Raw genomic sequence first — 26,998 nt, 5'->3', positions numbered from 1 at the left:
TTATTTTATCCTGTAGTTTCTAATATTTTTTCCTTGCATCACAGGTATAATTTGGTGGCTGATACATTAAGCAAAATGGCTAAAGTTAACACTTATCATTCCCACCCTGCTGCCCATAGGTCTTCTCGGAAGACTTTTAGTGATGACCCTGGTAGACTTGAAAATGGAATTAAGAGGTAACAGATTCAACCCATCACCATCACCACCATCATATGAAAAGTTTCATGATTGTTCATTGCCCAAATGTCGCTTGTTGTTTTTTTTTAATCCCATTTATATCCCACCCTTCTCTGAATACTCAGGGCGGCTTACAATTTAAGCACAAATCAATGTGCTTAGCAATAGCCTTCATTCTATGTATATGCCTGCTTATTAGGGCTTTCACCCCCCCAGCAGCATTATTACAAAGTCAGCTTAATTGCCCCCAACAATCTCATTTTACCTACCTCAGAAGGATGGAAGGCTGAGTCAACCTTGAGACTGGTGGGATGTGAACCTGCACTAATTGCAGGCAGCTGGTGTTACTTAAGGAGGCATTAGTGACATGGGTGGCTATAATAATTAAATAGATGAATAAATAAGTAAATAGATATTTTTTCTTTAACTCCTTAAAGAATTTTATGGAAATGGGAAGGCAAAGAATGCAAAAAAAATTCCATTCTTAAAACATATATCTATAAATACAGTTTGCCAACCACTGAAACATAAATATGTCATTGATAATGCAATATTGTTATTTACTTTCTCAGAAGCAACCCCCATGAAGTTTTGTCTTTCTTCTACATATATAGGCAACAGTCATTTTTCCTTTTTATTATCAACAGGAATTATAGGAGGTTAACTTTGAGAAGATTGTTTCCATTTATTTCTGTCTATCTCCTTTATTTAGAAGACCAGAGATTGTGTTTTCCAACAAGGTGGTCTTTTCAAGTAGTCACTTGATGGAACTGTTGTATTGGAAAGAATTAGAAATATTAGCAGGCCTTCCCTTATGCAGAAAAGCAGCTAGATAGTTAAAGAACACCCTTCTTCCCTACCAAATTATGAAGCTATCCATTCATCTGTGAACTTGCAGAAAATCATACCAGCATAACATTTGTCATCTTCATTGTTACTAACCTTACATTGTCTCTGTTCTGTCATTGCTAATCTCTGATCTCCTTCCAAAGTAATGAAAAGGTGATGTTTAACAGATTTGGCACATCTTGAAGCTGCCCTTTGGGAAAAAAAGGAAAAAAAGGAAAAAACATTGATTTCATTAAGCTTGTCTCATTCATAGACTGGGCATGAGATAAAAGCAATGTCATGGAGGTAAATGCAGAGAAAAGGTATTTTATGTACATGAAAACAGAAGGCAATGGTAATGGCCATCAACTTAACTCTTTTCATGCTCTCTGTGGCTGCCATGTGAGAACTAATAAAGCTATCATTTGGAAGTGATGACAGTGAGGATTTAAAGAATATTTATTGACTGTCAGAATAAATATGATTGATGCTACTTCTCTCGAAAAAAAATCCTAATTTTGTTCCATTTTTTTCAATTATTTATTTTATTTTTTTATTTTAATTCCATTTATATCCCGCCCTTCTCCGAAGACTCAGGGCGGCTTACAAGCTTAGCAGTAGCCTTCATTCTATGTATATGCCTGCTTATTAGGGCTTTCACACACCCCCGCAAGCGGCATTATTACAAAGCCAGCTTATTGCCCCCAACAATCTGGGTCCTCATTTTACCTACCTCAGAAAGATGGAAGGCTGAGTCAACCTTGAGCCTGGTGGGATGCGAACCTGCACTAATTGCAGGCAGCTGGTGTTACTTAAGGAGGCATTAGCCCACTGCTCCACCAAGGCTCTTTTAAATTATATAGTATGTATTACTTAAACATGCATCTATACATATATAGCTATCATGCTATCATGTTAGATCATTCTCTTCCTCCTTCTGGGGCTAGTTCTAATCAGTTTTGATGGGGTAGACATATCTGGGATTACCCAAGTTTGTAGAGGTGGGTCTGAAGGCTCAAAGTTCTCCCTGCCACTATTTAACATCTATATAAAGCTACTGGATGAGGTTATCTGGGAACATGGGGTTAACTATTATCAATAGTATATCAATAGTATGGTAGTTGATATCCAATTATATAGAGATAGTTGTCAACTTAAAACCTTTCATTTAGTGACTCATTGAAGTTACAATAGCACTGGTAAAAGTGACTTATGACAGAACCTTGTGCTTACAACTGTTACTATATCCCCATGGTCATGTGATCAAATTTGGTGCCTTGGCAACTTGCATGCATTTATGATGGTTGCAGCACCTTGAAGTCATCTGTTCTCCATCTGTGACTTTCCCAGATGACTTCCAACAAGCAAAGTCAATTGGAGAAGCTGGATTCGCTTAACAACCATGGGATTCACTTATTAACTGCAATGATTTGCTTAACAATTGTGAGAAAAGATGTCACAAAGCTGGGTGCAACTCGCTTAACAACTGTCTTGTTTAGCAACAAAAATTCTGGTCTTACTCTGAAACATCCCATCATCTAATTTGTTAATTCTCACTTTAGCCTTTTTCTTTTGCCAAACATCGTTCCTAATCAATATATTCCATTGAATAAAAGAGTCTTTCCATAGTCTTGTAGATGTTGTTGTAGATATAAGAGGCAAATCAAGTAAAATGTCATTGTGGAAAGATTTTGCCCCTTCGTATTCATTGAAGATCTTTTCCTTACTTTCTATCTTGGTTTCTCTTATCACATTTTGTCTATCCAGTTCTTGTGGTACTCTTGACAGCTCTGTGATCCATTTTGTCAGATCTTTTTTCTTATTCTCAGATTTATTTTTTAATCATAGAGTATAAATTATCTTTTCCATGTCCAATATTTCTTGAGCATTTTTCCCCACTTGGGTTAAGTCATACTTCCTTGTGTTATTAAGTTCCATCTTTAAATCTCTTTCCTCTAATTTATATTCATCTGCTTTATCTCCTCCCTCTCTATTATTGTTTTCTGAGAGGGTTTTTTTGTTGCAAAGTTAACTTGGAGATGGATTCATTTATGTTTTCAAAGTTATTTTTAATTTCCTCATGGTTTAAGATCATTGTTGTTTGAATTAATTCCAACATCTCATACATCTCCTCCTGGAAAGTATTTGTTTTTTCTTGATATATACTTTCTGCAGATCTCTGATTTTTCATGATAGTCAAAAATTAGGGTTTTTCTTTCTCTGCAAACAGCTTTAAGAGTCACAGTTAGGTAAATGTTTGTAATCCAAAAAGATCAGTTTTTTTCTAAAGTTTATAGTTCTCATTTTATGTATAGCCCAGAGTGTTGTCTTTTTTTGTCACAGCTGATCTCTATTATTAGAACTTTGAAGGTCACAAAAACAGTTTGACTTTTTTTGGGCCTTGCCAATTCCTGTATTAGAGCAACTGTTGTTGTAATTTACATCCACCATTAGATGTCAGCACCAGTTCATTTTTCAGTTTTCAAAGTAAACAATTATCTTCTATTTTCATAATTTAAATTGAAAATCTTAACAGATTTCACCCATTTCAAACTTATCCAAATTTAAGTCTTTTATTCATTTCATTTCAAAATATTTCTATTCCCCATAAAATATTTAATTTGCAACTTCTGTCTATAGGAGGACGGAGTGAAAGTCCCCCTCCTCACTTTTGGAGGGTTTTTTTTTTCCTTGGGAATTTTTCCCAGGAAATTAGTTAACAAGTAGAATAGATAAAATTAATGATCTTACCCAGGTCCAAATACATTGTTTACAATCAGCTTACAATAGTGCTTTTGGGCTTTGGTTGCTTGTAGCTTGGGCTAGACTCTGAAGTTAGGCTAGTCTTTCTCCTGTTGGTTTCTGGAAGGCTGTCAGAACCCATATCTATATTGCTTTCTTATTTCTCTTTGCCCTGTCTCTTATTTCTCCCCTGTCCCAATTCACATCCTCTTCTCTTCCTGGGTTCTGCCATACTCCTGGGAGGGAGGGGAGGGAGTGCTTTCAGGTTATTGCCTTGACTTCCTGTATTGCTACAATGTAACACTTTGCTTTCCTGCATTATTTCTCTGCGAACTTTCTTCTCCCTTGATGTCAGCTTGCAGAGGGGGAAGAAAGAAAGGAATGTAACCTCGGGCAACTAGTTTATCTCTGTGCTCCCAAGAGAAGGTGCAAAGAGCTGCCTAAACATCACTGCTACAACTGGAGCTGGCCTGAAGTTAACTCCTATTTCCCATGATGGACTTAATACCTGGGGATTGGCCGATTTGAACTGACCAGACGAGCTATGGGGAGGGGTTTGCTTGGGACACTTTAACCTATCAATCTGTGTGGGAAATTCTCAGATCCTGTCTAGTATGCCTGCTATCAGCTTCTACTAATAAAAGTTCCTTTTGGAAGAAATAGCTTCCATGAGTTCTGCTTTCTTGGGATGATGTTTTGAAGTGGGCCCTGACAAAGGCTTTTACCAGACTGATTGGGTCAACCACTGATTCTCCTTGGTCCACTGGACTTCCTTCCTTCTTTGCCACCTCTTCGGGAGACCTCTGGCCCATTTAGGGTCCCCTAACAGGAACTGTGGGGTGCAGAGCCCCATAGTCCCTCGACTGCTGCACTATGTGCAAAACCGGAAGCCATTAAGGAATCTAATCTTGTCTCCTTTTCAAGAAAGAAAAACTCAGTGGATTTTTAGTTTTTAGAAAAGGGGCTTTGTATGAATGCTGTTTCAGAGTTGGAACACATACATTTCTATGTACCATTAGCTTTGTCCACATACAAAGTGATTCAACATTGAAGAAAACAATGTATCAACCCTAATGTTTTCATATAGTAAACCCATTTTACATTTAATGTGGGCATGTGCAATTTTATGTGTAATTGTAGCAAAGTTGTTTACAAAGTTGATAACAAAATAATAAAGGCCTAGCATTTATCTAGTTAAGCTTTTCTTCTTCTACTACTAGACATAACCAAGTAAAGAACCTTTTCTAGAGGCCTGGATTCATAATCTACCAGAATTTTGAAATGTCAACAAGTTAGTTGTATATGGTAGAAAAGAGATAATCTGAGTAGAAATTCTCTTAAAGATTGTTTTTCATTTCAAATACATACTCTCCCCCCTACACACACCCATTGACCAATCCTATTTCAATAGAAAGGACAAGTGTAGTCCTAAATATGTATGACACACAGGGTTATAAAAGTACCACATAATAGCAGATTTCAATTCACTGAATGACTTTTCAATCACTGAAATGAAATGTAATCATTTGGACTGAGGAATATAAGAGGAAACCAGAATATAAAGCTAAATAGGCAGAAAAAAGTAATATGGGAAAGCTGGAAATATTTGACACTTTATATGTTAAACTGTTCCATATTCCCACATTACTTTGCTCTCACAATAAACTATAAGGAAAGAAACCTACATTACTGTTTTATAGATGGTGAATCTGATTTAAGAAGAGGATAAATTGAAACAAATGAAAATATGGTAAAAGAAATGCTTGTTTCAATATATATTTGAAACATATTTAATTTATTATATAAATATCTGATATAAATTTCACTTGGAAGAGCAACATTTCCTTTCCTTCCTGCACCTTAGAGTGGATCATAGCATCTGTTGAGGTATTTAGTTCTTGTTGAATTTCCTACCTTGTTGTTCTTTTCTACTGTGATCATCTGAAATGGGACAAGTGAAAGATAAGACAAATACAAACATTGTGATGTTTTACTGGAAAGGGTTTCATAGGTGCTGAGAATTACTGAACTAGGGTAAAAATGATTAAGATATTGTCTATCCTCCCTCAGTGTATATTATGAGAGCAATACAGTAGTGATTGATCAAGAAATGTACATTCTTTCATAAGTGCCTGATTGGAAAGTTTTGAAGCAAGCACACTTTGAAAAGTTAATTAAATGTCTTTTTGCTTGATTCAGAAGGATCCCCTCCCCAGATGAGGATAGATCTTCAAAATTAGAGAGTGTCATTTCCATGGCGGAAGAAGGAGGGGACACATCCACAGAAGGAGCAACGAACAGGTCAGCTTCATTTATCACCTATAAAGCCCTACATGGCCTGGGTCCGGGATATCTGAGGGAACACCTGCTGCCGGCATCAAATGCCCTTCGCCCAGTGCGCTCCCACAGGGAGGGTCTGCTCAGGGTCCCGCCGGTAAGAGACTGCCGGCGGGTGACACCCAGGGATAGGGCCTTCTCGGTGGGAGCGCCTGCCCTCTGGAACCAGCTGCCGGTGGAGCTGAGAACTGCCCCCGACCTTCGATCATTCCGCCGGGGCCTGAAGACCTGGCTCTTCGAGCTCTCGGGCCCAGACTGAGGAGGAATTTTTAATTTGGGGTTCTTTTTAACTGACTACAGGGTTAATTTAATATTTTTTAATTTGGTTCTTAATTTTTGTATTTTGGATTTTTAATTCCCTGTAAACCGCCCTGAGTCCTCAGGGAATAGGGCGGTATATAAATATAACTAAATAAATAAATAAATTTATACTATGTCTGGACAGTGGCCTTGTTTGGAAGCAAATGAATGAAATAAAGATATATAAGAGCATTGTTAATGCAATGAATTTTGTCTGCATGAAGCCATTAATGAAAGGGATGAACTGAAGAATAAGTTAATCTTGATTTATATTAAGTCAGTCTGGACCAGTGTTTTTCACCTTTGGGAACTTTAATATGTGTGTTGACTAGGGAATTCTGGGAGATCAAGGCCATGCATCTTACAATTCCCAAGGCTGAGAAACACTGGTCTAGTGTGTGGGTATGATGGATGATGAGTTGCAGCAAGGAAGTGTGTTATCTGGCTCAACTGAAGAACGTAGAGTGATAGAATAATTTATGTATTACTGGGAGAATGGGAGAACTTTCTTTAGCTTTTCATCAGAGCTAGAAAATCATATGTGACATTAAGGATGATCAAACTCCCATTAACCAAACTTTCTAGCAGGTGATAATAATAAACCTTTATTGTCAAAGTACAACATGTGTACATTGAGATTAGCTGAGCCTCCCCCCATGCTCCCTCCCCCCAACACACAGTGACAACAAACCCTCCATCCTACCACACCATGTGAACCAACTACACCACACACCGGCCTCCCAAGTCAATTCTGCATAAGTTTACAGAGATTATATCCCATTCAAAAGCCTAACAGCCCATGGATAAAAGCTGTTTTTCAGCCTGTTGGTACGGCTGGCTATACTCCTATATCTCCTACCCGATGGTAGGAGAGTAAAGAGATACCGTCCAGGGTGTGAGTCATCCCTGAGAATTTTCCTCACTCTTCCAAGGCAACGAGCCCTGGTGATGTCATCCAGTGGTGTCAGGGAACAGTCCACAATGTCTTGTGCTGTGCTCACTACCCTCTGTAATACTTTCCTGTCCGTGGCTGTCAGACCAGCATACCAAACCACAATACCATACGAGAGGACGCTCTCTATAGTAGACCGGTAAAAGAGGGTCATAAGCCGTTGTTCTACCCTGTTCTTCCGCAAGACCCTAAGAAAGTGAAGCCTCTGTTGGGCCTTTCTAGCCACCTGGGTTGTGTTGACTTTCCAGGTCAGATCTTCACAGAGGTAGACTCCCAGAAATTTAAAGAAGGAAACTCTCCCCACACAGTCCTCCCTGATGTAAAGTAGGGCAGGTTCCTCCTTTTTTCTCTGGAAGTCTAACACCATCTCTTTCATCTTGCCGATGTTTAGGTGCAAGTTGTTGTTACTACACCATATGGATAGTTTTTGTACCTCCGCCCTGTATGCTGTCTCATCCCCACATGTAATAAGATCCACCACAGTTGTATCATCTGCGAACTTGATTATCGCAGTGGATGGGTCAGATGATACACAATCATATGTGTATAAAGAGTACAGGTAGGGGCTAAGCACACAGCCCTGTGGCGTGCCGGTGCAAAGCTTCAGGGAGGTGGACAAAGCAGACCCGACCCTCACTGTTTGTAACCGGTCCCTAAGAAAGTCTTGAATCCAATCGCAGATGGCGGGGGAGAATTTCAAGTCAGTCAGCTTCTCGATGAGAATACTTGGCAAAATGGTGTTGAAAGCCGAGCTGTAGTCAACAAAAAGCATCCTGATGTAACTTCCAGGTTTCTCGAGATGACTTGCTACAGAGTGTAAAGCAGTAGCTATGGCATCGTCTGTCGACCTATTTCCCCTGTAGGCAAATTGCTGTTTATCAAAGTCCAGTGGGAGGCATGTCCTAAGATGTTGGAGAACCAATCTTTCGAAGCATTTCATGACTACAGATGTTAAGTCACAATCATGAGAATGATCAAAGCTTAACGAATCTTGTCTCATTGCTGAATAAAGTGTGGCTGGGTGAAGCTTCACTAACTTCCTACAGAGCATAATATTCTCAACACTTTGTGTATTGTGGTGAAAGTACTGTATATCTGGGTACAGATTTGCTGCTTTAAAAATACAATAGTGATAACATTTCTTTGGAAAATTACAGAAACAGTAACCTCTTATCAGCCCTGAAGTTTTCGTTACACCAAACATTATTTGGACAAAAGTGAAATGTTCAGCTTGGACAAAGAATTCCTTCTAAGACATTTAAGCTCACTGGAAGTTTTTTATTGTTATTTTTGAAAGAAGTGATTATTACCAAATGATGCAAGCATACTGGAAGAACTGATTTTTCTCTGCATTAAGATAAAGATCAGAGGTCACAGAAGCTTTTTTGTTGTCCTATCTGAAATGTGCAAAGTTTCTGCCTATTAGTTCATGTCCATTCAATGCATCAAATGAATATATCAAGTAGAAATCTTTCTACATGCATCACCAGTCCAGTTTACAGATTTGTTTCAACTTTCACCATTCACCTCTGCTCTTGGCTGGGGTGATTGCTCCTTGACAGATTTGGAGGTCACAAGGCTGGGAAAGCCAATCTAGTTGTTAATACTAGATAGCAAATGACCAAGGTTCAGTTGTTAGATTGCAAATGGCCAAGATGAAGTTGTTAATCTTGGCCCTTTGTATTGCTGTTCCCTTTTTTCTTTTAGGTCCTCAGGGTTTTTCTCATCGGTGAGAACCTGGTTCAGAAAGCACTTACGTCGAGATGGCCAAAGATCTGATTCTTCAGTTGAGGCTCAAGGGGGAGAAAACAAAGACGACAAAACTAAACCAAAGATGGATGGGAAAGATGAACAGAAAAAGTAAGAGGATGCTGCTTGAGTGGAAATATTTATAATTTTAAGGGGGCTAACCTACAGAAAAAGGAATAGACTGGTTTCTAGAAGAGTTAGGTTTAGTGAAGATATTCAATATATAAACCATTTCTTTACATGCCATATTTACACATAGAATTGAATACTAGCTGTTGCCTTATTCTGTTAGACTAGGACACAGGTCTGCAACCCGCGGCTCAGCCATCTCCCGCGGCTCCCAGTCCTCTGCCATATGCAGTCAAAAAAAAAAAAAGGCAGGACTAAAAACTTTCAACCAATCAATTCAAATATGCAGGGTAGGTGCATATTTCGCCTTGGCTCCACTCTTCAATCAAACCCTGTTCTGCGCATGTGTGCATGTACACGCATGCGCACACATTTTTTTGCGGCTCCCAGTTTTTCCTTTTGTGAGGGAACCGGTTCCGAGTGGCTCTTTCACTGTTTCAGGTTGCTGACCCCTGGACTAGGAGCAATATTCTATTGCCCTAAATCAGCCAAGTAACTACTCTCTATTCTCTTGGTTTTTAAGTTAAGTGCTGAAAAAGAAACAAACAAATTTTCATAATTAATGATCTGTTCAGAAGATTACTGGTTGATTAATTACAGAAATCAGCTTTCTTAAGCTAATTTATGACTAATGGAGAAATAATGTTTTTTAAGTATTTAGAATACCTTGCTAGGCCCCAAATATGGGGCAAATCTTATTTCCTGTTTCAGCCTGACCCAAGGCCATCAACAGGCTGTAGTCACACAGTGACAGCTCATATTTGTGTAAATATTTTGGAATGCTAACAAAGAATTAAAGGGAGACTGATATAGCTATTTCAAACTTATTTGTTCTCATCAGTCAGCCACACCCTTCTGAGATTCGAACCTGATTGCACATTAGGCAATTGTTCTAACCCTTAGGCCACAGGCTCTTTCTTGCTTTGTTAGCTGAGAAGCAAGGGAGATATGTGTTAAGTGTTTGTTAAGTATTTAGAATACCTTGCTAGGCCCCAAACATGGGACAAGGCCATCAACATATATATAAAGGTAAAGGTTCCCCCGCACATGCATGCTAGTTGTTTCCGACTCTAGGGGCCGGTGCTCATCTCCGTTTCAAAGCCGAAGAGCCAGCGCTTGTCCGAGGACGTCTCCATGGTCATGTGGCCGGCATGACTAGACGCAAAAGGCGCACGGAATGCTGTTACCTTCCCACCATAGTGGTCCCTATTTTTCTACTTGCATTTTTACATGCTTTCGAACTGCTAGGTGGGCAGAAGCTGGGACGAGTAACAGGCGCTCACTCTGCTACACAGCACTCGGGATTCGACCCACCAAACTGCCGACCTTCTGATTGACAAGCTCAGCATCCTAACCCACTGAGCCATATATATAGTGTTTGAGTGTGTGATGTTTTCATTTTTCCCCTGGAGTTAAATATTTTTATGAGCGTTAGATATTATGAGAGTTAGACATATTTTATGAGAAGAACTGTATGCTTCTCATCTCCTATGGCTTTGCAGCAGGAGTGAATATTTCTGCTGGCTGTCCAGCAGATTTGACAATTCAGCTGTGACAATGAGGCTTCTTGAGTGTCTCAGCCAAATGCTTTCTATAAATAGCCAGATCTTCAACACAAAAGTGTTTGGCAACATGTGACTAAGGTGATGTCCTGGATAATTCTGTAATGGGGCTTATCCTTGTTATTAGAGTTGTCTTTATTTTTTCAGCATTATGGGAAGACTAACAATTGAACCAGTGAGGGAAGCTAGAATGTGTGTCTGAAACAGAGAGAAAGAGAGACAGAAAGACAAAGAGATAGATACACATACACACATACAGTGGCCAGGAGAGTTTATAATTTTTGCTCATTTTTTCATGTTTATGTATATTCATTGATACGTTCATTCATTTGGCCAGATTTAGTATCAACTGCTTCAACACCAGCAGAGAGCAGATACAAGATGGACAATTTTGTCTAGTCTTTCCTAGTTTTCACTTTGTAAGTAGGCTGCTACGATTGTAGGGCAGTTCCTTTGTTCATTGCTTTTGAAAACCTGATTCAGCAAAAATTCTTGGAATGGACAACTGGCCCTTGTAGTAACAACCTAGCCTTTTCCTTCTTAGAGGTTGCCAGTAATACAAATTTGAAAGTTGTCACAGATTTGATAAAAAAAATCCTTGTCTTCATGAGTGCTTGTTTTAACACTTGGGCTTCCTATACTGAGTAGATTTTGTGAAGTTTTGCCCAAGTGTCTGTTCATGTTTAAATATAATGAATATTATCATATATAACGCATTCTCTTTAAAGTTGTTCACTCCTACTCTTTCTCCTCTCACAATATTAATTTCATTTCTATATAATTTGTGCTGTCCTTTTTCCTCCAAAGCATAAAGCAACAACAAAAGCATGCCACCTTCATACTGCTGGGCAATATTTTTTTGGGGGGGGCTGCAGAACATATTCAATCTTGTGGTTAGCTTAGGGCCACCTATACAAAAATGGATGTGGCCAGGAAAAAAATTTAGTGGCATTTTAAGAGGAGATTGCAGCAGGTTAGAATAAGCTTCCTAGGGGACTTCAGACCTGTGGGCTTGTGGTTGACAGAGACCATATATTTCTGCTCTTGAATAACCATGTAAAGTAAGATGGGTGATATCAGAATAAGACTCTGAAACTCTGGCAAATAAAGAGCAGAAGAGATATCTGGAATGACTGGAAAAAAGTTAATGGAGTCTGAGCAAGTGTAGTTGTGAATTCTTGTTTGATCCTATACTGTGGCAATTAGAGTGGTAAATTGTCATGATGTTACTCTCTGACTGCATTTGGGAGGGGATTGTCATCTTGTGACCTTGTTTAGGCTGGCCAGTTTCCTTTTTGGGAGGGAGCCATGAGTTTTTGTTCTTGCCTGGCCTCTGTGATCAGTTGGTGCATGACTTTGTGGACCTGACTGTTCAAGTTCTTGACTGTGATATGGTGACTGGGGAAATGCTTTGTCATGTTACCCTGGACTACCTGAGCCTGAATTCTCTGAAGAAGTGGATAAGATGGTCTCTGAGATATTGTCAGCCATTTACAGCCTGGATCCATGCTTCTCCTGGCTCCTTTGTGGGGCAAGGGTGCATGTGAAGGTAAGCTAGTCTGAGAGATAATTAGAGCCTCATAGTGTAGTAGTACCGGCAGCCTTGAAAGAAGCTGTAACGCTCTGCTTGTTTAACAGGCCTTTCCTGAATCCAGCTGTTCTTGTTAATTAACATTCTATCTCTAAGCTACTCTGGTGAGGGAGCACTCTTCTTAATTAATGCACTCATATGAATCCAAAATATTTTGGTTTTTTTACACGTCCACCAAGCATGGTAAAAGTCATCTCTTCCTTTATACATTTTAGACATTTTTTTCTGCTGACAAATATCATTTTATAAAAATTCTCTGTAAGATGATAACAATGTAAATTTCAAACCTTTCGCCCACATCTTTCATTGTTTAATTTTTAGTAAAAGTTTATAAATTTTATCACTGTTATTCATTTGTACATAATTCTGCTTCAAATTCTGTCTTACAATGTTCAGAATCAAAATTCCTGTTATATATTTTAAATCTGTCCAGTAATTTTACATATAAAAGTTTGTGTGTGTGTGATTATCATTTGTCTTGTTGGAACTTGGCTGGAGATAGCTTGAACCATTTTTGTTCGCTTTTGATATCACTGATCATAATAGGTTTTTAAACCTCTGGTGAAGATTGGACAATGGAGGTATCTTTTGAAATGATGGCAGTCCTTCCTAAAGGAGTGGGGTTCCAGTAAGTAGGGCCATGTGGAATGAATAGGCAAGCAGTTGACTGCAGGGTTCAATATCTCCCCTCTTGCCTTTTAATAAGTGTATGAAACTGCAGGGACAAGTCATCATTCATTGGCTTGGGGTGGGCAGTGTCACGTATGGTGATGATATTCAGTTGTTCATGATCATAACACGCTGAGTAGGAGGTCTTGTCAACATCTTGTCCTGGTTTCTAGAGGCTGTTAGGATTTAAATAAGACAAAAAGGCTGACATTGACTGCCAGCATGACAGAGTTGCAATTTGTCCACTGAAGTATTTTGTTGACTGTCAAAAAGCAGTTGAAGTCTTTCTATTTTATGGCCAGGTAGAGACCAGTGGTATGGGGCAAAGGACTCTTAAAGCAGTAACTCACCTTTACTTTGGGGCCTACAATGGCTTCATTTTAGCTTTCAAGTGCAATTCAAAGTGCTGGTCATTACAGATAATCCTTGACTTAAAACAGTTCATTTAGTGACTGTTCAAAGTTACAACACGGAAAAAGTGACTTGTGACATTTTTTCACTCTTATGACCATTGCAGCACCCCATAGTCACATGATCAAAATTCAGATGCTTGGGAACTGGTTCATATATATGACAGTTGTAGTATCCTGGGGTCATGTGATCATCTTTTGCAACCTTCTGACAAACAAAATCAATGGGGAAGCCAGATTCACTTAACAACCATGTTACTAATTTAACAACTGCAGTGATTCACTTAACACAGGGGTGTCAAACTGCCGGCCTGCAGGCCGGATGCATCACATGGAAGCTGCACCCACCCCATTACCGGCAATGGCAAAACAGTGCTGATATGTTGTGTGACATCACGTGATGTCATGAGTTTGACATGTCTGACCTAACGGTACTCACAAGAAAGATCATAAAATGGACCAAAACTCTCTTAACAACTGTCTCACTTAGCAACAGAAATTTGGAGCTCAGTTGTGGTTGTAAGTCGAGGACTACCTAGAAAGCCTTACCTGGCTTGGCACTGAAACACTTGCAGGACTCCCTCCTCCCATGGGAACTGACCTGCCTGAATTTTGTATCCTGAGAGAAGCTGCTACTGATCCTCCTTTCTTTGATACTGGTACTGCTGAGATCTGCAACTGCTCTGCTTTTTGGTGACACTGCCTGTGCTACTATGGAATCACCCCCTCCCCCCAGTCAAAAGCAGGCTGGTGCAGATAGATTTATCTTCCTGGAAATTGTTGAAGGCTTATTATGAGTCATAGGACTCTCAAGATTGTTTAATTTATTTTATGCTTATAATTTTATCTTTTTATGCTTTTTTTTTAGTTTTCATCTACCTGTCAGGACCCACCCCAAACCATGTCTTAAGAAGACAAAACTCTTGGAGCCAATTCTAGTCCAAAAAGAAATCTTTACTATGACATGCTTGGCTGTGGGAATACAAGACAGGATCTAATGTTGTTCTACAAATTGAAACCTTATAAAGAGTTCCCTGTTCAACCCCCCTTACCTAACCCCATTTGGTCAGCCCCCCATCATTTTCCTGCTCCCCTTTTGGGAAGTTGAGTTCTGCTGTCCTCCAGTTTATCCCGGGGTTCCATTTCTTCAGCCATTCCAGTCCCAAAATCATTGGGCATTCCATGCCTGGGTCCACTATAAATGTTATGTCTTCCTCATGAGACCCCAGGGACAGGTGAATTGGTAGAGTGGCTAGGGTAGCTGGTCCCCCCCCTGCTATTGATCCATCTAATTGACTAAAGGAGATTGGTTGTTTTAGTCTCCTCAGTGGGATACTCAATCTCTCCACCAGCGTTAGGCTGATGAGGCAGCGGATGCAGCCAGAGTCTATCAGAGCATTTATTTCGAAGGCTATAGGCATAGAGGAAGCTAATATAGTCACTGTCTTAAGTATGGGTGGAAGGGGTCCACTTACCAATGGTTCTCCCTCTGAGCTGTCTTCCGAGGTGTCCATCACCCCTGCGGTGTAGGCCGGAGTCCAATCCCAGTGCTTGGCAGGAGTTGTGGGCTCTACAGCCTCTGTCCCCTTCATGGAAGATTCTTTTGGGGCTTCCCCAGCTTTTTGGAAGATGATGCCTCTGTTTTGCATGGGGGGGCTTTCGAACAATACTCTGCAGCACGGTGGCCCTCTCTCCCGCAATTGAAACATCCCTTTGACCTTTTAGCCATGGCCGGTGGGTTTTCCCCCTCCCGTGTTTGCTCGAGTGGCAGGCAGCCCCATGATTTTCCTCTGCGTTGTCTCTTCAATGGGTCTATTTCCACTTCTTCCGCCAAGACATACCAGTCGTTGAGATGGTAGGGGTCTCTTTTTTTTATTAAAGAGTTTTACAAAAACAAAATTTTACATTATATCCCCAAATCCCTCCCACCCCAAACCCACCCACTTCCCCCCCCACTTCCCAGAGCTAAATACAGGATTATAGTTACAATAATCATATTCTAAATAAAAATTATGCATAATATACAATTAACCAAATTCATAATGCGCTTTAACTCTCTTTTAACATAACTACAAACAACATACCATTAACAATATCCCACTAAAATCTACTCATAAGCTAAATGGAACTTTTTAGTCCCATATTTGTTTTGAATATAATTTATCCATCTCCTCCAAACTGAAATATATCTTTCCTGTGAATGATCCTTCAAATAAGCAGAAATCTTAGACATTTCTGCAAGATTCGAAACTTTAAACACCCATTCTTCTACAGTGGGCAAACTATCCTTCTTTCAATATTGTCCCACCAGTAACCGTGCTGCCGTTATCATGTTCAACATCAAGTTAGTTTCTTTAACATCACAATCTACAACAATACCCAATAAAAACAATTTCGGGGAAAACTTTATGTTTCTCTTAAAAATCTTTTGAATGTTCCACCAAATTTTAATCCAAAAAGCTTTTATATTTCTACAAGTCCACCACATGTGAAAATAAGTAGCTTCTAAACTACCACACCTCCAACATTTAGACTGCACATTAGGATACATATTGGACAGCTTCTTGGGATCCAGATGCCATGTATAAAACATTTTATAAAAATTTTCTCTTAAATTTTGAGCCTGGGTAAATTTAACATTTCTGACCCAAATTATCTCCCAGGTATGTCCCCGGCAAGAGCTGGAGCAAAGGACGAGAGGGAAATTGGTTCCTGAATATTTTGTGCCCACTTAATCATGCAGTCTTTAACCAGTTCCGTTTCCGAGTCCAATTCAATTAAAGCATTATATATCCTCTTTATATGTGCACAATTTGAATCTCTAATTTGCTTTACTAAATTTTGATCTGTAATTGTGATGCCAACCTTTTGATCTGACTTCCACCTAGCTTTCAATTGGGTATATTGAAACCAAGAGTAACTCATGTTTTCTTGTCTTAACTCCTCTACTGGTTTAAGTTGCCAATCATTCCCTTGCAATCTAAGTAGTTCCTTATAAGAAACCATATCCATACTCACTCCCATAGATACGCCCTCTATCGTGTGTCCAGGAATTCCCCAAATCGGTATTTTATAATTTAACTTATAATAATACTTTTTCCAGACACGCAATAAAGCACTTCTAAGAATATGGGATTTAAAAGCCCTGTCTACCTTCTTATCGTAAAGCAAGTATGCATGCCATCCATATACCAAATCCCATCCCTCAAGATGAAGTATTCTCTTGTTAGTTAAATTAAACCAATCAGTAACCCAGGTCAGGGCAACCGCATCATAGTACAATTTCAAATTCGGCGCCTTGAGTCCCCCTCTTTCCCTGGCATCTTGTAAAATCTTAAATTTAACTCTTGGTTTTTTCCCCGCCCAGATAAATTTGTTAATACCCTTCTGCCATTGATCAAGGTTGGCATCCTTTTTCAATATAGGTATCATTTGAAACAAAAAGAGAAACTTTGGTAGAACATTCATTTTAACAACTGCAATTCTTCCCAGTAATGATAATTGTAATTTTTTCCAATTATTTAAGTCCCTTTGTACCTTCAACCATAGTGTTTCATAATTATTCTTATACAATTTTACATTTGAGGCTGCAATATATACTCCTAGATATTTAACCTTCTTCACTATTTCAAAACCTGTTAATTTAGATAACATATCCCTTTCACTCATAGATAAATTCTTGGATAATATCTTAGTCTTATTACTATTCACCTTAAACCCAGAAACCTTACCATACTGAGTTATAATTTCCATCAAGTCTATAACCGACTGTAACGGTTGGGATACTGTCACAACCAAGTCATCAGCAAAAGCTCTCAGTCTATAATCATTCTGTTTTATTTTAATTCCCTTTATCAAAGAGGACTCTCGAATTTTAATTAATAAAATCTCTAATGTTAAAACAAACAATAATGGTGATAGGGGACAACCCTGTCTTGTACCTTTTTAAATTTTAAAAGTCTCTGTTAATCCCCCATTAACTATAATTTGTGCAGAGATGGTAGGGGTCTCCTCGAGGCAGGCAAGCGTCATACAGGTCATAGTTTAGACTGTCTTTGAAGTGGCTAAGGAGGATGTCTTCTGGCCAGTTCAGCTTGCTAGGGATGGCTAGGAATTCTTGGGTATATTCGGCCACTGTTCGCCTGCCCTGCCTCACCGTTTTGATTCTCTCCCAGGCCTTCCGGTCAGCCAAGGGGTCCTCGAACCGCCGCCTCAAGGATGACATGAATCGGTTGAAGTCGTTGAGTTCTGGGGCATTGGAGTCAAGCAGGTTCACCACCCAGTCTGCAGCCGTCCCATCCAGGGAGGATTGCACAATTCGAATGCGGGTTTTGTCACTGGGAATATCCCGTCCATATTCTTCCATGTAGCTGAGGACTTGGGTTAGGAAAAATCCCAGTCGTGATGGCTCCCCCTTGAACTTTGCTTCCAGGGGCGGCAATCTTTGACTGGAGCATTGTCTGCGCCATGGAGGGTATCGCTCCTCATCTTGATCCCCGTCTGTGGGTCTGTGGGTGGGTGGGCACCGCTGAGTCAGCGACTCCTGTTCCATTGGACGGCCCCGGGGTTTCAGGTACTGGATCCCCTCCGTTACCTCTCCAGTTGTGGCCCCAGGCGTTGCATTGGTTGCGGTTTCCAGCTCTCTCCTCCCTTAGTGACCTCAGGGTTGCTTTCATCAATAGGGTCAATAGCTTTTTCCAGAATCCGTTCTTCCTCACTGGCGTGCAGGGAGCTCTCCATCTCTTGCCTCCATTCCGGTTGGTGGTCGCTCCATCTCAGGGTCACTTCTCCCGAAGCCTTTTCCCACTCACTTTTCCTTCCAACGCCCATCGACCACCGGGGTTTTCGGTCATGCTGCTCCACCGTTTCCTCCCAGGAGGAATATGATGCTTCAGCTTCCCACTGTTTCTGGGAATTCGGCTGGGAGGAAGACTCCTTCTCCATGGGGCTTCCCTCCTCTCTTGCTTCGTCATCAGACATTATGTTTATTGCAAAATCCCCCGGTAAGGTTTCTCCCTTCCAGGTTGACTTTTAGTGCAGATCCTGTCTACTGTCAGGACCCACCCCAAACCACGTCTTAGGAAGACAAAACTCTTGGAGCCAATTCTAGTCCAAAAAGAAATCTTTACTATGAGATGCTTGGCTGTGGGAATACAAGACAGGATCTAATATTGTTCTACAAATTGAAACCTTATAAAGAGTTCCCTGTTCAACCCCCCTTCCCTAACCCCATTTGGGCAGCCCCCCATCATTTACCTCGTGTCATCCCTTTCATGGGAAAAGGAACTTTGGATTTTATGGTTATTGCTCTTTTCCTTCAAAAGGAGACACAAGCCAGATGCCTCCTATCCTAGCCCTCCCTTTTGTTTCCCCAGTTCAAAAGGCTTCTCTGAATCTTTGAAATGCCTAAGGCAGGCTGAATCCACATTTGTTCCTTCCTCCTCGAGAGATGGCAGGATCCATGGAATAATGTTTTAAACATAAATTTATGAATATGATATAAATGGATTCTGACACTACCTCTTACTGGGGATGGTCTGATTTTCATTGCTTCATCCTTTGCTTACTCTTAATTACTACAAGCTGCCAAGAGTCTGAGAGATTGCAGTGGGTGAAAATATGATTGATAAGTGAATGAATGAGTGAATAAATGAATGAATGAATGAATAGTTCTCGAGTCAAAAGAGCATCAAAACAGGATTTATTTATTAAAGTTTGCCTCTTGTGTGTGTAAAACGTTTTATAGGGAACATGACAGAATAGTAAATAGTAAATTAATTGAGAAGTCTCTCCTCAAGTCAGAGTGATTCTGGTCATCAGACCATTGGTACTTGCCCTAATCATAGCTTTTTACCTGGGATGGTAAAATCATGGAAACAGGGTATTTGGGTAGATCATGGGCCTAGACAGAACAGGAGATCAACCATGTTAGATGGATGGATGGGTGAGGACTCAGTCAATTGGAATTCAAGGCTGTTACACATATTATTGAAACACTTGTTCTAGTGATTGAAAAGATAAATTTGCCACTTTCAGTTTAAGAATGTTTATTGATTGAATGGCCAATACCAGCCATAAAGCATTTCTTTCCTAGCTGCAGACATCTTTTTAGTCTTAAAAGCAAACATTATCAAACATAAAATATTTGAGGGGTCCTTGGTGCTCTCCTACTTTGGTTGTTTTCTTGTCGCCGTTTCATTACCCAAACTAAGCAACATCATCAGCGCTAGTGATGATGATGTTACCTAGTTTGAGTAATGAAATATGTTAAAAGAAAACAACCAACATCGGAGAGCACCAAGGACCTCTCTTCAACCCTGAGCTACAAATGTTCTCCTTTATTGGCATATAAAATATTTCTTTGATTAGAGTTCTTCATGAGCCCCTAAACTTCCTTTTTTTCATTTCCAGGGAAAAGAAAGAAGTCTTTGTAGTAGATCCTTCAAGCAACCTGTATTATAGGTGGTTGGGAATCATTGCAGCACCAGTATTCTATAACTGGTGTCTATTGGTATGTAGGTAAGGATGATTCTTAATGCATCCCTGTTTGGTTACTAGTATTTTTGTCACTGGCATCTGAGGGTGGGGGTGATTAAAAAAAGTCAATATTGTGGCTAGAAATCAAAGCTCTGCAGTTATTTACATGTGTTATGTATATGATTCACATGAAAAGAGAAGGAGCTTCAGTTGTACAATTGCCACCAGCATCTTGAGTCTCCACCCCTCTGCAATTGCTTCTGGTTCTGAAATGTAATGTGTCTGTCTGTCTTTCACAAAATATTTATTTGCATTAGCTCCTTTTTCGACAATCATGTAAGTAAAAAATACTGCAGCAGTTTAAAAAGTAAAGTTGTGTATGCTTTAAAAATAGTTTGAAAGAGATACTGTGGACCTTCTGAGACCATAACATTTCTCACTAAAACCTGCATGATATAGAACTGGAACAAGAGGATGTGACTGAGGTGCACTAAAGATAGGCTACTTTAATGATTATTTAATAGTTCAGTAATCAGATAAAGACAGTCTTTGATTAGATTCACACAAAGAGCTCTCTTGTTTGTTTTCACCGTGTTTAGCTGAATAAACCCTAATTGACTCAATTCTCACAAACTAAGCAAGAAATAAGAACTGCAAAAACCCAACAGTCAGATTCATACAGCATACTTAGCAAACCAGCCAAATAATATATGAATCTCTGTCTAGCTAACTATTCATTCTGAGCACAAGATAATGGTTTGGATTCCTTGTTCAATTATACGCATCTATTAAACTCTTGATCCATACAGAGTGAATCAGAAAATACCATGTTTGTAGCAGCCTGTAGGCGCCACCTGGTGGACTCATTTGTCAACTAGGAATGGCTACATTCCTTATGGGCTAACTCTACATTGGTCTTTTCATTCAGCAACAGGAGTGCAGTATTCATTCAGAGTCACTGTGATGAGGGGCAGCCATGCAAATACAAACAAACAAACAAACAAACAAACAAACAAATAAATATGAATGAGTAAGTAAGTAAGTGCCACCCAGAGTCATTTGGAAGTAAATCAGCAAATACATTCATAAATAAAAAGAGAGAGAAATAGCAGCTTGCTTTTAAAAAAAGTGGCCATCTTGTTGGCAATGCCAAACCTTTGCAAACTGGAGATTCTCAGTCATCCAAGTCATGGTTGTCCCAAATGTGCTTTTTCAAAGGGTGACTGGACTTGGTTGTTGCTTGAAGATGTTTTGCTTTTCATCCAAGAAGCTTCTTCAGTTCTGGAGCTTCTTGGATGAGGAGTGAAACATCTTCAAGCAAAAACAAAGAAAGTCCAGTTGCCTTTAGAAAAAAGCACCTTTGGGGTTTGCAAACTGATATTTTCAATAAAAAATATGAACAAAGACATTGTCAGGTGAAGGCACTGAAGCCAATTATTTTGTGGTTACAGGACTTGGTGCTTACTTAGTTTTCAGTCCTGCTAGGCTTTATTGTTTTTTAAAAGAGTGTTTTATTTATAAATACTGTAAGTAAATGAGAGGTTGATCTGCTGCAAAATCAGCTATTGGCTTGGAGGCGTGTTATTAAGAGCCATTAATTGTGGGGAGATGCATTCCAGTAAATTGTTTGGAAGTGTGCACCAGCAAATAGAGAATGATAGGGAATATTTCAGCGGCTAAATGGATAGACATGGAACTATCTCACCAGTTGTTCTTTGGTAAGCAAACGTTTTGTGTTTGGTTACATCCATCACAAAAGTTATTTTCTAACTAGGCAAATCATGTTGTGAAAATGTCCAATCACATCATGTTCTAAAAATTCTAGATGTGCTCCAATCCTCCAAATTTGCCTATTATTTGTAAGAAACATGTGACTATTGTATCATATTTATTTGTTACAATTTTAACTCTAACCAGATCATCTGGTTTATCTAGGGCCTGCTTTGATGAGCTTCAGATTAATCATCTTGCACTTTGGCTGTTCTTGGATTATTCTTCTGATATTATCTACTTCATGGACATATTTGTCAAATTTAGGACAGGTGAGCAATTGTCTACCAGGGGGCTATACACATCAATTAATTTCTTAAGAACATTGACCACATGGAGTGAAGTCACCAGGTTTATTAGAAATCCTCCTCTCATTTAGCTTGACCTGAGAGCCTCTCACCTCCAAAATTCCAATACTGCATACTGTAGGATTATACAGGAGGAAAAGCCTCCATAACATGGTAGATATTGGAGAAATGGTTACTACAAGGCAGTGCTTATGAGCAGGGTTTTTTTTCTCATAGAACGCTCAGAACGGAGTTCCGGCACCTTTTTTGGATGGAACCTTGTCGGGTAGGCAAGGCGGGTTGTATGACGTGTGAGTTCCGGCACCTTTTTCTTTTACAAAAAAGCACTGCTTATGAGTAATTTTCTTTTCCTTACTCTCCCCCCTGCAAATGTAACCTTTTGTCCAAGCTGAATGCCAATAGGGGCAGAGGATAAAACCTCTGTTGTAGGGAGATAGACCATGTAGTTGAATCTATTGTATATAATAGATTGAAAGGCTGCTTCAGTGATTAACATTGTAAGAGGAAGAGGATGGTATATTTTAAGGCAATTTGAGAAACATTTGTGAACTTGCTTCTGAGAAAGAAATGACTTGGAAGTCCCTCTAACAACCCATATTGGGCGGCACAGCATAAAGCTTTGTTTTTCAAGCAGATCAGAAAGAGGAGAAATTAGTTTTGCAGCTTCTCCATTCTCCATGAACTCCTGGAAGCATTATCAATCCTTTGTCCTCAAGAATCAGGAATTAAAGCACAGACTAGCCCTTCTTTCTCTGATCCACTCTCACTTCTTATCTATTATTAATTCTTTCTCTATTCCCCCACCTCATCTCTCTATTGAGGCTGGCTTTTCAATCCCCCCTTTCCTTTTCTCTCCTTCTCCCACTCTACTTCCCCATTTCTCCCCATTTGCATCAGTACCCCTCCCCCTGCATCCCTTGGTGTATCCAAAGAACAGGGTCTCCTACGGAGCATATATGGGACTTGCCTGGCTGTCCATGCAGCATGATGTCAAAATAATCAGGATGGTGATTGCAAGTTAATTCAAAGTCCCACATTTGTCCCATGCACAAGCAGCAGAGTTCAATAGTGACATTTTGACTTTTTGATACAACCCTCTTTTTCCCCAAAGACATTTTCCCTTTCTCTAAAATCTGTTTGCAAATATGGTGTCCCATTTCTAGCTCTTTGGTTACTTGCAGTGCTGGTAAAATGCTATTTCCCCAATCACTTTAATTCTTGCCTTCATTGTTTTTGCATAAATTTTCTGCATTCATTTAAAAAAAAATCCTTGCTTTCCTTGCTCTTTAATAAAATCTAACCCAGTTCTGTGAGGAGAGCATGGGCGCTATTTTTGAGATTGAAGCTCTCTTTGGGATGCATAATATTTAAATATTATTTAGTTCAGAAATCTTGCTTACATGCTAAACTAGGGTTTTTCAACCTTTTCACCGATTGTACCACTTCTAGGATATGGCAATATTTGAGTACCATCTAGCAAGGTGTCAAAAACTTGATGACCAAAAAAACAAACAAAACCCTGTTCAAGGTTGCAATTGCACTGAAATGACTTATGACCATTTTTCACATTTATGACCATTGCAGCATGCCCAGGGTCATGTGATTTATATTTGGATGCTTGGCAACTGATTCATATTTATGATGGTCACAGTGTCCCAGGGTCATGTGGTCCCCTTTTGCAACCTTTTGACAAGCAAAGTCAATGGCAGAGCTGCTGGTGGCCAAGTGCTAAGGCGGGACTTCCTTCCCTCCCTCCCTCCTTCCATGTCTCCCTCTTTCTCATTCCCATCTCCTTCTGAAGGAAGAATTTGACACCCTCCCCATATTTTCCCTCTTCCATATATTCATCAAATAAGGAAAAGCCTCCAGAGCAGAAAAGACAAACCATTTAGGGAACTAGCTTAAAAAGGTGCATTCCCCTTTAAGAATTAACTACTGGCTAGAAAGGAAAGTTAAAGAGCTGACAGCTGGCACTTAAGGAAGAAAAAAAATGTAGTAAGTACTGGCTGCTGGCTAAGGCAGCCTCCCCAAATGGCTCCATTCATAAGTAAAGGAATGCTACAGGAAAAATCCACTCAGGAGAAAAATACTTCAAAATCCCTTGCAGCTAACAATAAAAGCTAACACCAGACATCAGCCATCAGCCAAATAGAAATTGTCAAACACTCCTTAAGAACTCAAAGCCCAAATTGCACAAATCCCAGAACTTCAAAGTCAGAAAAGGACATAGGAATCCTTCCACTCTCCATCTCCCTCCCTCCCTCCATGCCTCATGTCCAGCTGATGCTGCCTTTCTTCATTGCTGCCTTTCTTCATTCCTCATGGAGGGCAACCCTTCCCCCACTGCATTTCTTGCCTCTTTGTTGCTGCCAGCACAGGTGGCTGCCACAGAAGTTGTAGATTGGCTCATGGCCGGCCTGCTTGATCTCCTCTCCACTTTCCACCTTCTTCTTTCCCTTCGGTGCAGCTAGAGCTGACTCCACTTTTTCCCAAGGCTGCTTCTTTTTCTCTCTCTCCCTCTCCCACCCAAACTGCCTCCTTTTATAGCTTCTCCTGTGTCTGCCACCCTCCTCCTCCTTTCTCATGGGGGGGGGGAGAGCTGGAAGTGAGCCTGGGGCCTTTGCCTCACCCCAACCACTCTGCAGCTCCGGAGCACTCTCTCACAGTAAGTCCTTGCCTGCACTGGCTTGTTCCCTCCCCCACTACACTTGGCTAGGCAGGGCTGCATACCATCTGCCATGTGCTGATGTACAAGTGGTACGCGTACCACTGGTTGGAAAGTCCTGTGCTAAACCATTTCTACAAAACACATCATAGCATCCCTATGATTTTGTTCCCTAATTTGCCCCCTTTCTATTTTATGGAATGGGGATTCAAAGGGCAAAATGGGTAATTTTAAGTGTTGTATAAATTTAAAGCTTTTCACCCCTTAAAACTCTTGAACTCTATTCTTCACAAAGTTTATAGTTCCAATTTAAAGAGCAGTCTTGACACACCAAATAATTGCCTGGGGTCACCCTCCAGATAATAAAGTTTGTGTATTTTGGGGCTAGAGCAAACAAACCTATTATTAGGAAAGTATTTTTAAAAGAGGAGAGATTTTAGATTGATTGGAAGATTGCTGTCTGTTCCTCCCAATAGCCAAAACTTTCTTGGCAAGTCATAAAATAAAGATTAAATTAATAATGTACTAGAAATGGAAAAATAGAAGCTTTTACATGAATTGAAACAGTTCAACATAGTGATACAACTGACAGCAAAAGCCAACAATATTGCATGTCCTAAACAGGGCTAATGTATGTTTTAATTTGAAACAAAAAAAGGAGTTTGCTTTCTTAGATGATGTCCTTGGGAAAGCAAAGCCCTTTCTGCTCTTTTCATTGTGTAAGTGTGTAAAAGAGGAGGGTACCTAAGAGGAGATGAAATGATAGGTCACTGCAACATATTTTGCACTTACAAATTAATATGGGAAGCTTTATGGTTTAGGCATTTCTAGTCCAGACATTTCTTACCTTTTTTCTTTATTATACTTTAAGGTTTCCTTGAACAAGGACTACTAGTTAAAGATGAGAAGAAATTAAAACAATATTATAAATCAACTTTGCAGTTCAAGTTGGACCTGTTGTCCCTTTTTCCAACTGATCTGGGATTTTTACACTTTGGAATGAACTATCCTGAGTTGCGATTTAACCGGTTACTGAGACTTCCCCGCCTATTTGAATTTTTTGATCGTACAGAAACAAGAACAAACTATCCAAATATATTTCGTATTGGGAACCTTGTCTTGTACATTCTCATCATTATTCACTGGAATGCATGTATATATTTTGCCATTTCCAAACTAATTGGATTTGGAACCGACTCCTGGGTTTATCCCAATATCTCCCATCCTGAATATGGACGGTTGTCCAGAAAGTATATTTACAGCTTATATTGGTCCACGCTGACATTGACAACCATTGGAGAAACTCCACCTCCAGTGAAAGATGAAGAGTATCTATTTGTGGTCATGGACTTTTTGGTGGGTGTGCTTATCTTTGCTACCATTGTGGGCAATGTAGGCTCTATGATTTCTAACATGAATGCCTCTAGGACAGAGTTCCAGGCCAAGGTTGATTCCATAAAGCAATACTTGCAATTTCGAAAGGTCACTAAAGATTTGGAAGCAAGAGTGATTAAATGGTTTGATTATCTGTGGACCAATAAGAAAACAGTAGAAGAAACAAAAGTCCTGAGATACCTCCCTGATAAGCTGAAAGCTGAGATTGCCATAAATGTCCATATGGATACACTAAGGAAAGTGCGGATCTTCCAAGATTGTGAAGCTGGACTCCTGATTGAGTTGGTGTTGAAATTAAAACCTACTGTTTTCAGTCCTGGAGACTATATATGCAAAAAAGGTGATATTGGAAGAGAGATGTATATTATTAAAGAAGGAAAACTGGCTGTTGTGGCAGATGATGGGGTGACACAGTTTGTGGTTCTAAGTGATGGCAGTTACTTTGGAGAAATCAGCATCTTAAACATCAAAGGCAGCAAAGCTGGCAACAGGAGAACTGCCAATATCAGAAGCATAGGTTACTCTGATCTGTTCTGTTTGTCCAAGGATGACCTGATGGAAGCTCTCACTGAATATCCTGAGGCCAAAAAGGCACTGGAAGAAAAAGGACGGCAAATTTTGTTGAAAGATAACTTGATTGATGAGGAAGTAGCTAAAGCAGGAGCTGACCCAAAAGACTTGGTAGAGAAAATAGATAAACTTGAAACAGCTCTGGATACTCTTCAGACAAGGTTTGCTAGACTTTTAGCAGAGTACACCGCCTCACAGTCTAAACTCAAGCAGAGACTTGTAGAAGTTGAGACCAAAGTGAAGAAGTCTGGAAATGGCGCTTCATTAGATGTACCAGACGAAGCTGGAAAACCAGAAGAAAAGAAAAAGAATTAAGTATGTATGGTCATCTTCATTTAGCACAGAACTACTGCACCCTATATGAACA

At 39.8% G+C, this 26,998-nt stretch overlaps 1 protein-coding gene across 1 annotated transcript; it reads left to right on the top strand.

Annotated features, from left to right (window-relative positions):
• Positions 1-75: 75 nt before the first annotated feature.
• CNGA3 (cyclic nucleotide gated channel subunit alpha 3) lies at positions 76-26,998 on the top strand (the record flags this gene model as incomplete). Its single annotated transcript, XM_083362559.1, has 6 exons — positions 76-176; positions 5,947-6,048; positions 9,044-9,196; positions 19,858-19,965; positions 21,859-21,965; positions 25,538-26,998. 6 exons carry the CDS (start codon positions 76-78, stop codon positions 26,944-26,946), a joined length of 1,980 nt encoding a protein of 659 aa, XP_083218685.1. The 3' UTR covers positions 26,947-26,998.

This window comes from Vipera ursinii (genome assembly GCF_947247035.1).
Source record: "Vipera ursinii genome assembly, chromosome: 4".
NCBI lineage: Eukaryota > Metazoa > Chordata > Lepidosauria > Squamata > Viperidae > Vipera > Vipera ursinii.
Note: the sequence above shows the minus strand (reverse complement) of the source record. Positions and strands in the feature narration are given on the sequence as shown.